Source organism: Ostrinia furnacalis, unplaced genomic scaffold (assembly GCF_004193835.3).
Source record: "Ostrinia furnacalis isolate ACB-3 unplaced genomic scaffold, ASM419383v2 OfSCF6535, whole genome shotgun sequence".
NCBI lineage: Eukaryota > Metazoa > Arthropoda > Insecta > Lepidoptera > Crambidae > Ostrinia > Ostrinia furnacalis.
The window spans coordinates 135,098-149,095 of record NW_021136774.1 but is presented as its reverse complement, the minus strand read 5'-3'; the positions used below and the strand labels follow the sequence as shown (position 1 = coordinate 149,095).

The window sequence follows — 13,998 nt, the reverse complement described above, 5'->3', positions numbered from 1 at the left end:
AGATAATATAAGTTTTCTGTATTCTACGATTTAGGATTCCATTGTAGACTGTGGTAATCCTGGAAAAAGTGGAGATGAATTGCGGTTGTGTTGAATTGCCATTAAAGTATTTAATAGAATCTATGTCCTTTTCAGGGCACATAGACACATCCCATATGTAGCTTGCTCTACCACCATTTCGGGACAACATATAGGCTAATGCTGAGAAGAATTTTGATAGTATGTGACATATTTTTTACTTCCCAGAACACCATAGTTCTATGCAGAACAAGCTAGCCGTTCTCTCCGTTCTGTATCTAACGCGAAGAGGCACTGAAGTAGACGAATTTATCGCTGGCCCCGCGCTGAGTGACGTGCCGAGTTTGCTCAGCGACTACCCGCTGGCAATTTATCGGCGCACGACCGGCATGCTGCTTTGTTTTAATGCGTTACAAACATGTAATGTGGGAAGTAACTATAATAGTTCCACATAAGGCATTGTCGACAATGTCAACGTTATTGACAATCTAGATAAGCAATGCCGATAACGTAACTAATCAGTAATAAAGAGAGTATACTTGTACCTACTCCAGTCGGGCTAGGATGCGCGCCGTGATAAAATCTTATCGATGATTTTAGACGACAAACGTATGGGTTTATCGCGTAAAATCGATAAAATGGCGCGATAAAACCCATCGCGGTATGCAACCCCTAGGCCTAGTAGGAAAGGTAGCATCTAAGTAGGTAATTCTTATGTGCTTACAACGTGAAATGAAAGCAAATAAACGATTATTTTCAAAATATTAAACTTCACAAATTAGGTGAAATACTGCTCACATTACAGAAACATTTCCATTTCTCTGTAAAGCCCTATTTTCTATAATCCGTAAGCAAAAATCATCAAAGCCAAAATACAGTCTTCCAATCTTTAGATTATTAATTTATGAAACCCAATATGGGATCTTGGGTGACCAAACCAATCGACGCGGTACTTTTGCCGCGAATTCAATTTTCAGTTTCCACAATATTGGGTGGAGCTCATACAATGAAAAATTATTCAGTAACTTTAATAAAAAATTAACTAGTCACAAGTAATACCTAACTGATATCCAGTTTTGACGGTCTCAACCACATCTACATTCTACACTGCTTTTTCTTAGCACTCCCACTTTATTGACCCGAAGTATTGGTTTTAAATGATTAGTGTTTGTCGCGGCGTCCAGCCTGCATGGTCAAAGACATAGACTAGGACTGGCTGACGATAAACGGGACGACGTTTTTCTTGACTTGACTTTTGACAGAGGACGAACAATCGACGGTAATTTTCTCATGAAATTGTAAAGTTTTATATATTGGTTTTAAGACAATAAACCAGTCCGACGAAGCCCTGACTTTTTCTTAACCGTCACGACGACGACGGTTCAAGTGGTCCTTCGAGCATAAACAGAATCAAAATATGGAAACACGCAGTAAGTCAAGGGCCGCGGCTATGACTACGACGGCAGCCGTTCCAGACAAGGATGGGCACGACGACAGACAGTCCATTCGGAACAGCCGCCCGCCTTCGCCGAGCCCGTCCGCCCGCTCTACCACGAGCACTGCGTCGACTGTGAGACGACAACGACTACTACAGATAGAGCTTGAAGCCGCGGAGGAACGAGCCGCTATCGCCAATCGCTTGCTGGAGGAAAAGCTAGCTATACAGAGGCAGGCGCTGCAAGACGAAGAGTACCTCGCGTGCAATCTATCTCGTGCCCAGTCACGCACTTCTTTGACGGCAACAAGAACCAGAGGTACCCAGACTTTTCATACCGATTCTAATCACGTCGAGCGTCATCATTCACCCACGCCAGTTATGCCACATCATTCTACCTTTCATACAAGTCGCCTAGAGGAGAAAATGACTAAGCTGTTGGCAAGACAGACATGCTCCACGGAGCTGCCACAGTTCTCAGGCGACCCAGAAGAATGGCCACTGTTTTACAGTAAGTTCATTTCGACCACCCGACTCTGCGACTACTCGGATGATGAAAATATTGCCAGACTTTCAAGGTGTTTGAAGGGGAGTGCACGCGAGTCGGTGTCCGCTTTACTCATTAGCGCTACTAATTTGGACAAAATTATTAAGACACTGAAAATTCGATTTGGTAGACCGGAATACATCATAGAGAACATGTTGACAAAAATAACTCAAACCAAATTCATACGTCATGATGACATAAATCACCTCATCGAGTTCGCTACCATAGTACAGAACGTCGTTGCAACTATGCACGCTACCAAGGAGACTGGCCACCTGACAAATCCGCTACTTATGAAAGAGGTTGTTAATAAGCTGCCATCCAACCTCCGCTACCAGTGGTCATTTCACGTAGCCAACAATATGCAAAGCTCGGTATTGACCCTGAATGAGCTATCGGAATGGCTAATGGACGTAGCGAACGCGGCAACCATTGTAGCGCCGACGCGTGCGACGACAGAAAATAGACCGAAGGTACATTACGACAAGAAATGCGTTTTGACGACGACGCCGGTATCAACACCTACTAGTACGTGTGTCAGATGTAAAGGCAAGCACACATTGAACGATTGCGCCGAATTTAAGCGTCTTCCGATTGATGACCGGTGGAGCTTCGTGACTGAACAGAAGCTTTGTTTTTCGTGCCTGTCAGAAAACCACCAACTCAAGACCTGCAAAAATCGGAAGAGATGCTCAGAGGACGGTCCCTGTCCCTGTCCCTGTCCCTGTCCCTGTCCCTGTCCCTGTCCCTGTCCCTGTCCCTCCGTCTCCCACTCACCCGACGTTGGTGTTGACGGTGCAAGCCTTAGCCGCCTCTCCGGGGTGGAAGTGCCTCGGCGAGGGTATGAAGGCGGTGGACGGCGGCCGCGACGGGCCACACCAGGACGGCATACAAGCGCGCCTGCCGGGCTCGCGCGCGCGGGACCAAGGCGCCGACTACTGGTGCTCGTGATGCTGATGCTATGACGTCAATAGGATGATACTACTAAAGTACCTACTCCAGCCGATAGTGACAAAGACGATATTACCTACTACTTCTATCTCTTTCTCTTTTTCACTAGTTGCGATGCTATGACGTGGTATCATGAGGAAGAAACTTTTTCTCTTTCTCTTTTTATCTCTTTCTTTCTTTCACACTCCCTTTCTCTCTCACACTCTCTCTCTTTCTTACTTTCTTTATGTCTCTATTGCCCTCTCTCTCTCTCTCTTTCTCCGTCCCTCCGTCTCTCCTTCTCTCCTTCTCTCCGTCTGTCCGTCTCCCCCTCCCCCTCCCCCTCCGTCCGTCTCCGTCCGTCTCCCACTCACCCGACGTTGGTATTGACGGTGCAAGCCTTGGCCGCCTCCCCCGCGTGGAAGTGCCGCGGCGAGGGTATGAAGGCGGTGGGCGCGGCCACGGCGGCCGCGACGGGCCACACCAGCGCGGCGTACAGGCGACTACTGGTGCTCAAGGTGATTGATGCTATGAGGTCATTACGAAGATACTACTACTAAAGTACCTATATCTACTCCATCGTGACAATGAAGATTGTACTTACCTACTTCTTTTTTCATCCTCATCCTCATCCTCATCCTCATCCTCATCCTCATCCTCATCCTCATCCTCATCCTCATCCTCATCCTCATCCTCATCCTCATCCTCATCCTCATCCTCATCCTCATCCTCATCCTCATCCTCATCCTCATCCTCATCCTCATCCTCATCCNAACTCAAACCAAATTCATACGTCATGATGACATAAATCACCTCATCGAGTTCGCTACCATAGTACAGAACGTCGTTGCAACTATGCACGCTACCAAGGAGACTGGCCACCTGACAAATCCGCTACTTATGAAAGAGGTTGTTAATAAGCTGCCATCCAACCTCCGCTACCAGTGGTCATTTCACGTAGCCAACAATATGCAAAGCTCGGTATTGACCCTGAATGAGCTATCGGAATGGCTAATGGACGTAGCGAACGCGGCAACCATTGTAGCGCCGACGCGTGCGACGACAGAAAATAGACCGAAGGTACATTACGACAAGAAATGCGTTTTGACGACGACGCCGGTATCAACACCTACTAGTACGTGTGTCAGATGTAAAGGCAAGCACACATTGAACGATTGCGCCGAATTTAAGCGTCTTCCGATTGATGACCGGTGGAGCTTCGTGACTGAACAGAAGCTTTGTTTTTCGTGCCTGTCAGNGAGATTTAGTGAGGTTTTCGTTGACCCCCTCCCCCCCGCTAAAAGTCTCACGTAATTTATGGACGCCCCCTAAATAGTCCAGTTATTTGTTAATTTTACTTGGAAAGTTTTCCGGAATTTTTGAAAATTGGTGAATAAATAGATTTCGCAATGTTCTTTCCGAATTTTGTGACCTCGTTTAATGTACCTTGCGAGTTCTTTTTTCTTTGATCATGGCAGGACACGCTGCCGGGTGTCCTAAATATGCTGAAGTATAAAAAAATTCGCGTTGCTGAAGTATACATTTTTTTTGTCTTGTTTGTTTCTACATTACATAATTGTATCCCACTAATATTATAAATGCGAAAGTTTGGATGTCTGGATGTCTGGAAGTTTAAAATAAAGTAAAGTAATGTTTATTTCTCACCAACATAACAGATAATATTATGATAACAAACAATCAGGAAAAATAAAAAGTAAGAATGTTGGTGGTTGATACCTGAACTAGGAAGATTCCTGTGTCTCAGGTTTGTTACCCCTTTACGCAAAAAGTACTCAACGGATTTTGTTGAAACTGTACAATATTATTGTTTGTAACCCAGATCAACATATAGGCTATAATAATTTATTTATGCCGATCTGTGACACTAAATTTCACGCGGGTGAAGCCAAAGGCAAAAGCTAGTCGTGAAATAAATAGGAAAGTTTAAGGATCTGAAACGTGGTCGCGGCCTTATAAGAAGGCTCAAAGTCACCCAAAGGGTGATGGAGCGGGCTATGCTCGGGGTTTCCGAATGCATGATCGAATCAGAAATGAGGAGATCCGCAGGAGAACCAAAGTGACCGACATAGCATGCAGAATTGCTAAAATCAAGTGGCAGTGGGCGGGACACATAGCTCGTAGAGACGATGGCCATTGGGGTAGAAAATTTCTTGAGTGGTGACCACGGCACGGGCTGGAAGACGTAGCGTGGGCAGGCCTCCTACTAGGTGGACCGACGATCTGGTAAAGGTCGCGAGAAGTACCTGAATGCAGGCAGCGCAGGACTTTTCATTATAAAAAACCCATGGAAAACCCAAATGCCTCTCGCCTTTGTCCAGCAGTGGACGTCATTTGGCCGTAATGACAAAATAGGAAAGAATTNAAACTGTAGGTTATTGGAAGCCAAGACAGCCTGGCCCAGTTTTCTCAATACGGAGAGGAGAAATACATATAGATGTGCGGAAATTGGTGCTGTAACAGGAAAAGTATCTTCCCAATGCGAAGAAGTAATGAGCGGAGATAAGTGGGGTAGCGGGTTGAATGCAAAGCAGAGATTTGCACGAATTTTATGTGTTTATCGTACCTACGTCACATTCTCGATTTATGTAAGAAAAAGCCACTAGATCGCACAATTCCCATCGTCTCTAATTAACATCCACCGAAGCTAAGTAGAAACGATACGTTTACGAAATATCTAGTATCGGGTTGCTTGTCTCGAAGCGCTGGTAGGGCAAAAAAAGAATGAGACATGTATAGGCTCCTTAAGAGCATTTGACGATTTGCAAGTACATACTAATTTAATTAGTCTAAACAAATAAAGAAAATTTTGATTTTGATTTTGACTTGTCATCCCTTTTCCTTTACTTTCTTCCTTGGAAAACTAGACTCAAACTTTTTGACACATAGGTAGGTACCATCCAGATGTGACCAGAACGACTGTTTAATACTTTATTGTTACATGTCACTCGACTAAAAAGATCTATAATTTTTACGTAGCTTCATGCGAGCTTACTGAATCCTCCTATAATATTGTTCAATAGTTAACGCGGGAGTAAATTGTATTAATTAGTCATGTTGATTATAATCATTAGCAGGTAAATGTTACTGCATTAAGTTACATTTGAGGTAAGTAATTGAGAAATTAATGCAAAGATATGATATGATATGACATTTATGTTATCATTTTAAGAGAACTCTAATCTAATGTTACGGACTCCTAAAGCCACTAAACGTGTAAAATTGCTTTGTATTTTTGCTAACAGTGTCGTCCATTTCAACAGTTACACCTTGACAACAATAAAATAAATCTGTAGTATCGGCCAGATGGCCCTTAACGAACTATCCTAAAGACATAGACATAAACTATGGAGTGGCGGCAGTATTTTTTGCGGCGATCGGGAACCCAGCCATTCGTCCGGGAAGAGTAACGGGGGTTATCACTGAACATATGGCGGCCCAGCCTCGATTTATGATGGCCACAATACGGACTCTGTCTGGAAAGTATCCGACTGGAGGTGCAAGCAATCGGTGTTCTTAAGAACAGTGAGTAATTGGCAAGTTTCATTAAATTCTATAATGGTCAGTGTAGCTTTGACATTGACTCATCTGGACCTTACTGGGTAACGCTCTTAAAATTTTCATGAGAACTTAACTCTAGATACTACGAGGTTATAAAATCGTCACTAAAATTTTCACACGCTTAAAATTGAAATTTTTGTCCTCTGATTTGATCTCTTCTTGAAAAAACCCAAATAATATGAATACTAAAGAAACCCCTACCGATGACTAGCATTTTCTTGAGATATCAAATTGCAGAATGAGATAATTATTCACAATAAGTGGATGAACTGTCAATCAAAATATGGTGAAAAACAGCTCACAAGTAAATAGGTCGGACACTTTTTGGACAAAATCAGATCTAACCGAATTATTCAGGTAATTTAACAAATGGGAACGGAATTATAATGGAATCAATCCCTTATTCAGACGGTAATAGATAGAATAAGTAAGAACAATGAAAATAAAGAAGACAATAAACAATTTTGAAGTACGACGTATTATTTCACGACAAAAAACGACATTGCCTCGGCGATATAATTTATTGTGCTAAGGTACTAGGTACACCATATTTTTTGTTTAGTTACGGATCATCATAACGCTTAAGAACGAATATATTTTTCCGCCTGTTTATTGTCTAATTCAATATAACAAACGCGTGTACATGATTTTGTTGTATTCCTGAATTGTTCTTAATGATATTGAAACAAGAGTGGCTGAAATTGAGACGGTTTCACGCAAAGCAAATGGTCATAATTATGATAATAACTGTATAATTGATATTGTAACATAATATTCTGCTTGAATTGAAAGCTCTAAATGTATTTTGGTTTAACAAATCAATGCATTATAACACGCAATTCAAAATTAAATTTGAACCAAACATAATCTGAATATCACACACGATCTAGCTTTCGCAAAATTGGCTGTCTCTATGATTGATACCAGTCATATCACGCGTCGTTTATCACCGCCGGCATAGTACGGCGTTTAGTGACTATGACCAACATTATCCGAATGCTAAACACGATGTTGCGTGCCATACGAGAGTTTCGGCCGTTTCCGCAGGAAAAAAATATGTGGGCCTGATTGTAGACCAAATAAAACACACTGTCAATTTTGCTTGAAACAAAACAGCTCAACAAAGCATCTTAATAAAATAACGGAAAAAGCTTCAGCTTAGGGCGTTGTTTAAATCTAATGCCCATTTTCACCATCAATCCCTAATTTTTAAGTGACCCCTATGAAAACGAAATTCGATACTGATAAGTGTTACCATAGGAGTCACTTAAAAATTTGGGATTTATGGTGCAAACGGGCATAAATTGTTAGGCAGATATAAGTTTTATGTATTCTCCGATTTGGGATTCCATTGTAGACTGTGGTAATCCTGGTCAAAGTGTAGATAAATATCGGTTGTGTTGAATTGCCATTAAAGTATTTAATAGAATCTAGGTCCTTTTTAGGGCACATAAACACGTCCCAAATATAGCTTGCTCTACCACCATTTCGGGACAACATTATAGGCTAATGCTGAGAAGAATTTTGAGAGTATGTGACATATCGTTTACTCCACAGAACAACATACTCGTAGTTCTATGCAGAACAAGCTAGCCGTTCTCTCCGTTCTGCATCTAACGCGAAGAGGCACTGAAGTAGACGAATTTATCGCTGGCCCCGCGCTGAGTGACGTGCCGAGTTTGCTCAGCGACTACCCGCTGGCAATTTATCGGCGCACGACCGGCATGCTGCTTTGTTTTAATGCGTTACAAACATGTAATGTGGGAAGTAACTATAATATGTAGTTCGTCGTAAGGTATTGTCGAAAATGTCAACGTTATTGACAATAGATAAGCAATGCCGATAACGTAACTAAACAGTAGTAAAGAGAGTATAATACCTACTTCAGCCGTGCTAGGATGCGCGCCGTGATAAAATCTTATCGATGATTTTAGACGATAAACGTAGGTTTATTGCGTAAAATCGATAAAACGGCAAAAATGCAGGAAAGGTAGCATCAGAATAGGTCGTTGTTATGTGCTTACAACGTGATATTAAAGCAAATAAACGATTATTTTCAAAATGTTAAACTTCACAAATTAGGTGAAATACTGCTCACATTACAGAAACATTTCTATTGCTCTGTAAAGCCCTATTTTCTATAATCCGTAAGCAAAAATCATCAAAGCCAAAATACAGTCTTTCAATCTTTAGATTATTAATTTATGAAACCCAATATGGGATCTTGGGTGACCAAACCAATCGACGCGGTACTTTTGCCGCGAATTCAATTTTCAGTTTCCACAATATTGGGTGGAGCTCATACAGTGAAAAATTATTCAGTAGCTCTAATTAAAAGGACCAGTTTTAGAGTTATATCAATTAATATTTTTTGAACTATTGACGGTCTCAACCACATTTACACTGCTTTTTCTTAGCACTTTCACTTTATTGACCCGAAGTATTGATAGGGGTAGGATATTAATCAGTATTGGAATATGTTAGACCTACATTCATTAATTTATTGTCCTTCTAATTCTTCAAATCTTGACTTCAGGGTTCAGAACTGATAGCTGAATATCTCAAATTTTCTTAACAGCTGACGTTATACTGATGGATAAATCGGTAAACTAGTTTGACGGCTCAATTACGTAATAATGGTCCTTGAATAAAAACTACTTTATTCATCTCCACTGTCGCCGCCGCCTGTAGCTTATTCTACCCAATTTGAATGAGCAATGCTTTTGTAATCGAGTGGATATTGTATTGGTACACATTTTAATTTATTTCTGTACTAGAGGCTCGCCCCGGCTTCTCATGCGAATATATTACATGATTCTTTACCTGAACTAGCGATTAATAACATTGTTTAGTATTTGCGTAAAATTAAATTCGAAAATTAATATAGGCGCTCTACGAACATGTAATTCTTTACATAAAACTTGCTCTACCTCACGAACAAGCGTGGCAAGTGGCATTTTTTCACACCTTTCTAGCATAATAAACAGCCGAAATTAAGGCAGCGGCTTGATAAAGTCACAAGGGCGGCAACGGGCGGCAAGTCGCCAGGCCGCTGTAAAGTTGTCGGTAAATTGTGCCGCAGGTGCCGCTGGACCTGGCTTGTGCGCGGAATGTATGGTTCAACCCGTAGGAGGACGCGAGACATTATAAACTACTAAATAAACCCGGACACGTGCTTACAATCCGATCGAGCTAATTAGGCACCTTGCTGGAATGCGATTCTCCCTCCCTCTTACCCGCACATCTTCCCGCATTCGCCCTGTCCCGTACCAGAGCGTCGATGTGACATTATGGCAGCTAGGTGTGCAGTTAACGCGACCAAGTTGTAAGCAAATTAAACCATGGATGCCAAGTTGTGCACAGAACATGAGCACTAAGACATGCATGAAACTACGAGCAGTGTTGTATATTAGTTACCTGATGATGAATTTACACCATAAGACATCTGCTTAGCTCGCATTAATAATAATATAATCTTTGAAAATGGGCTGTCAAAGTGACTGCAGTTTCATGAGCTCTTTCTTTCCAGGCCTGATACGCGTTAGTGTCTCAAAGCAGTTGAGTTTAAATTATTTCGAGACATGGAAACATGGTTCTTTCACATTAGGGTGGCAGACGGAAATATTAGAGGCAAATCGAAACTACCGCTCATCGCTTGCAACTTACGCCCTAACCTAATGTCTATCGCGCTGTGCCAAAAACAAGGCTGCGGCTGAAGAAATGGTTCCAGTTGGTATTAAATCTTCCGCCGGCCAGCTGATACGGTCCGGGCGGCTCTTGGAACGGCTTCATTGGGAATGTCCAGCTTAGCTGTTTCGTGCAAAGCATTTCACAGCTTGCTAATGATGTTAGTTTGTAGTGTACTCGTATGTAGACATATTAAGTTAGTGTCTAAGGCTAAGTTGCACCAATTTACTTTAACCGTAATTGTAACCATAACCGGTGTTTTTGTATGGAATAAGACTGACATTTGACGTTTATTATAGTTATTGTAAGATGTGCAAAACGTTAACATTATTTTTTTACTAGTAGGTATGTATTCTAGTGACAAGCTAATCTAAAAATTGAATTCTTTCACCACAATGTTAGTTTCCCAATACTAAAGGTAATAAACTTCTTTCAAATATACATTATCTTACTTTCAGACCCATATCAAAGGTACTGACACCGCGATTCAAAAAAACGTAAGTTTTTCCGCTTCATCAACAGGACTTCCCTAAGACATTAGGGTGACCGGCGCAAACCGGTTATTACCTGAACGCGGCGGAATGGAAACGAGAGGGAATTTTTATTTCATTACTCACTCCACTCAAATATGTATGAGGCCGGTGAGGGACCGTTAATGAAACCTGTAGATGGCACTTTTGCGTTACAACCGGAAACTTGGGCGATAATTGGCAAACACAATGGGAACATTTCAGTATTAAATATTGGACTTGAATGAACTTTTCATTTTTTTACTGCATTCTATTCAAGATCTAGTATTTCATGTACTACGTTCTTTATTGACAAAGGTAACTCAGTTTCTTCCGCCACTTCTTCTCAGCACCAGCCCGTTATGTGTCCCGAAGTGGTGGTAGGGCAAGATACATATATTTGGAACGTGTATAAGCGCCCTGGAAAGGGCGGAAATACTGAATAAAAAACTTTGACTTTGACTTTTAACGCCATTGTCGGATACAATACAGACGGCACAAGCTTTACATAATTTGGAACTCGATAACGCAGCGAAAATGTCCAAAGATTTATTATTAGGTAAACACTTCATCTAAAATATTTAAACCAAAATAAATACCAAATGTTTACGTCTACAGACAATGGACAACACGCATAAGTTGTAATATTAAGTTAAATTATGACTTAATTTAAAGTTTAGATCACACACATTACAGTAGTTTTTATTTCACCTCAATCCATCCAGTATTACCGAAGATAGAGCCTCGAGAAGTTTACGGACATTTTAAAATTTTCAACCAATATTCGCGCGTGACGTCACAACATGATTTTGCAGCCCCCGCACGTTAACCCATTTACCACTTTTTGTCTTTTTCCAACTAAAATAAAATTTTACCTAACTGACAACTGTTGTTAGTTGTCATCGTTCAATCACATTTCAAACTAGGCGTTAAAAAAGTAACCATTTTTATATATTTTCGCAATAGTGATGCCGATGATGTTTTTTTTTTAATTTCGAATTTTCTTAATTTCGACATTTATTCTGCATCTTTAGTGTTCACAAATGCAGATGGAGGCATTTTTAGTTTAATTTGATAAGACGGTTTAGAATAAATTGTCATTATCATCATAAAAAAATCATTTTTTTTACTTCAATAACCCAGTTTTCTGGCAATTTTACTCTATTTCTTGCGGGAAAATTTACGTGATATTTTTCGAAACCCCCCCTCTCCCCCACGTGAGATTTAGTGAGGTTTTCGTTGACCCCCTCCCCCCCGCTAAAAGTCTCACGTAATTTATGGACGCCCCCTAAATAGTCCAGTTATTTGTTAATTTTACTTGGAAAGTTTTCCGGAATTTTTGAAAATTGGTGAATAAATAGATTTCGCAATGTTCTTTCCGAATTTTGTGACCTCGTTTAATGTACCTTGCGAGTTCTTTTTTCTTTGATCANGAATATTTCAGTCATTTTTAAAGATATCAAAAAAGTAAAAATACAGTATTATTCTAATTTTTTGTAGTTTTTTTGGCATCTTCAACAAAAATTGTGCGCCATGTCCATTCTAACTCCCAAGACATTCACGGCCGCTACGTAGCCATCACGGCACTAATCCGATCCGTGCACGCGTGAGGCGGGCAAGTCTGCCTAATCCATCCTTTGACGAGCTAATACGTGGTATAGCCGGAGCACAGCTAAACACATTACGCGACTGGGACTCGGCCTGGACGCATGAACAACACTACAATGTCTTGGTACCTATGATGCTTAATGTACCTGAGTACGTTAATTGCGTCATGCAATTTTCTCCGTACGTATTATGATCAGCAACGAAGTTTTCGTTATTTCTGTCTTTGTGATCATAATTTATGAGGAGAGAGTCACAAGTCACGCTACTTTCTCCAAAAATCTCATCATCTTTTTACAAAAATTATTGTTTCTTTTAGAGATAACTCTGATCCCTGTTACAAAACTTTGTAATTTGCAATTCAGTTCGGTGACCAATTCAGTCAAAATGCTTAATGTAAAATCTATAAGCGAAGCTTTAAATTTGATACTATTTTAGAATAAATTGCAAGTTGTATACATTGTTTCTGATATAACCAAGTTAAGTGTTCCACGAAATTTGGCTAACGCAATAAATATTCCCCATTGTGCATGTTCTGACCCTCATACATAACCCAATTTACCGTAACGGCAACTAACGAGGTCAACAGCATCGACGCCAACTGCCTGCACAGCTGAACTAATGGACCTGCTCAAAATTCACACTCGGGGATAACTTGCTTTGGGCCACATTTGACTCGTGACTAAGGAGTTTAGAAGCAAAGGGAATGCTGTTGGGATTCCAGAGTAAAGGCCTGGTCACACGCCTTCGTGTTTGGAGGTGCGGTTATTCAAAAGTAAGTATTGAAAAGGGAATATTACCAGACATTGCATAATGAAATCTCTCTCCCAAGCTGTGACTGACTTTTATTGCCTGTTAAGCTGTAGATCCTGGCTACACAGGAGTTGCAGCGATGGGAACGAGAAATGGGAATAGTCCCGTTTAAGCTGGGCTGCGTTTTCCCATGATGAATATGCTTCACTAAACATTGCGGATGTTGTCCTGTAACGTGTGGCTAACGCTAGTCAATGATGCGTACCAAGAAGGAAATTCAGCTGTGAATCACAAAAACTGGTGACCCAACATTGAGATGAACGAGGAAAATATGAAAGACCCTTCTTACTTTTTATGGATTCATTTAATATTTTTTGTTTTGATGTTAAAACTAACTGTTAACTATGGTTATGTTTATCAATGAATGGAAAAATGCTAGTTAAGTATCTAATCACTTTGGAAAGCCCTATATCGCAGCCAATGGCGCTCGCAGAAAAACGCGTGGGTGCTATCCGAAACCCAATTTTTTGTATTTTTAAAAGTCGTTGGCATTGTAGCCTATTTGGATTAGACTAGGCGCAGACATTTTTCGTCGGCCGATAGTTTAGTCGGGCAGTTGACCAGTATGGGCATGTACCTAATTGGAAGTGCGCACATTACACCGATTCGATTTCGCCAATTCTCCATACAATTTAAAATCGGGCACAACTATCAGCCAACTAAAAATCGGTGGTCTGCGCCTAGTCTTACGCAATTTTTGCTTATTGTACCAACCACAAAAAAAGGTAAAGCAAAAGCTCTATAGCAGGGTAGAGAGAAAAAAGGTAAAAGGCCGACGTATACCGTGTGTTGCGCTGATATATCGCGCCGTGTCGGAAGGCGCAATATCGCGGCCGACGACGCGGCTCGCAGGAAACGCCGCGCGAATGCTATCC

At 41.1% G+C, this 13,998-nt stretch overlaps 1 protein-coding gene across 1 annotated transcript; it reads left to right on the top strand.

Annotated features, from left to right (window-relative positions):
* The first annotated feature begins 1,193 nt into the window (after positions 1-1,193).
* On the top strand, positions 1,194-8,293 carry LOC114362482 (uncharacterized). Its single transcript, XM_028317913.1, has 3 exons — positions 1,194-2,178; positions 3,716-4,197; positions 8,067-8,293. The coding sequence occupies exons 1-3, from the start codon at positions 1,436-1,438 to the stop codon at positions 8,291-8,293; spliced, it is 1,452 nt and encodes a 483-aa protein (XP_028173714.1). The 5' UTR covers positions 1,194-1,435.
* Positions 8,294-13,998: the final 5,705 nt, after the last annotated feature.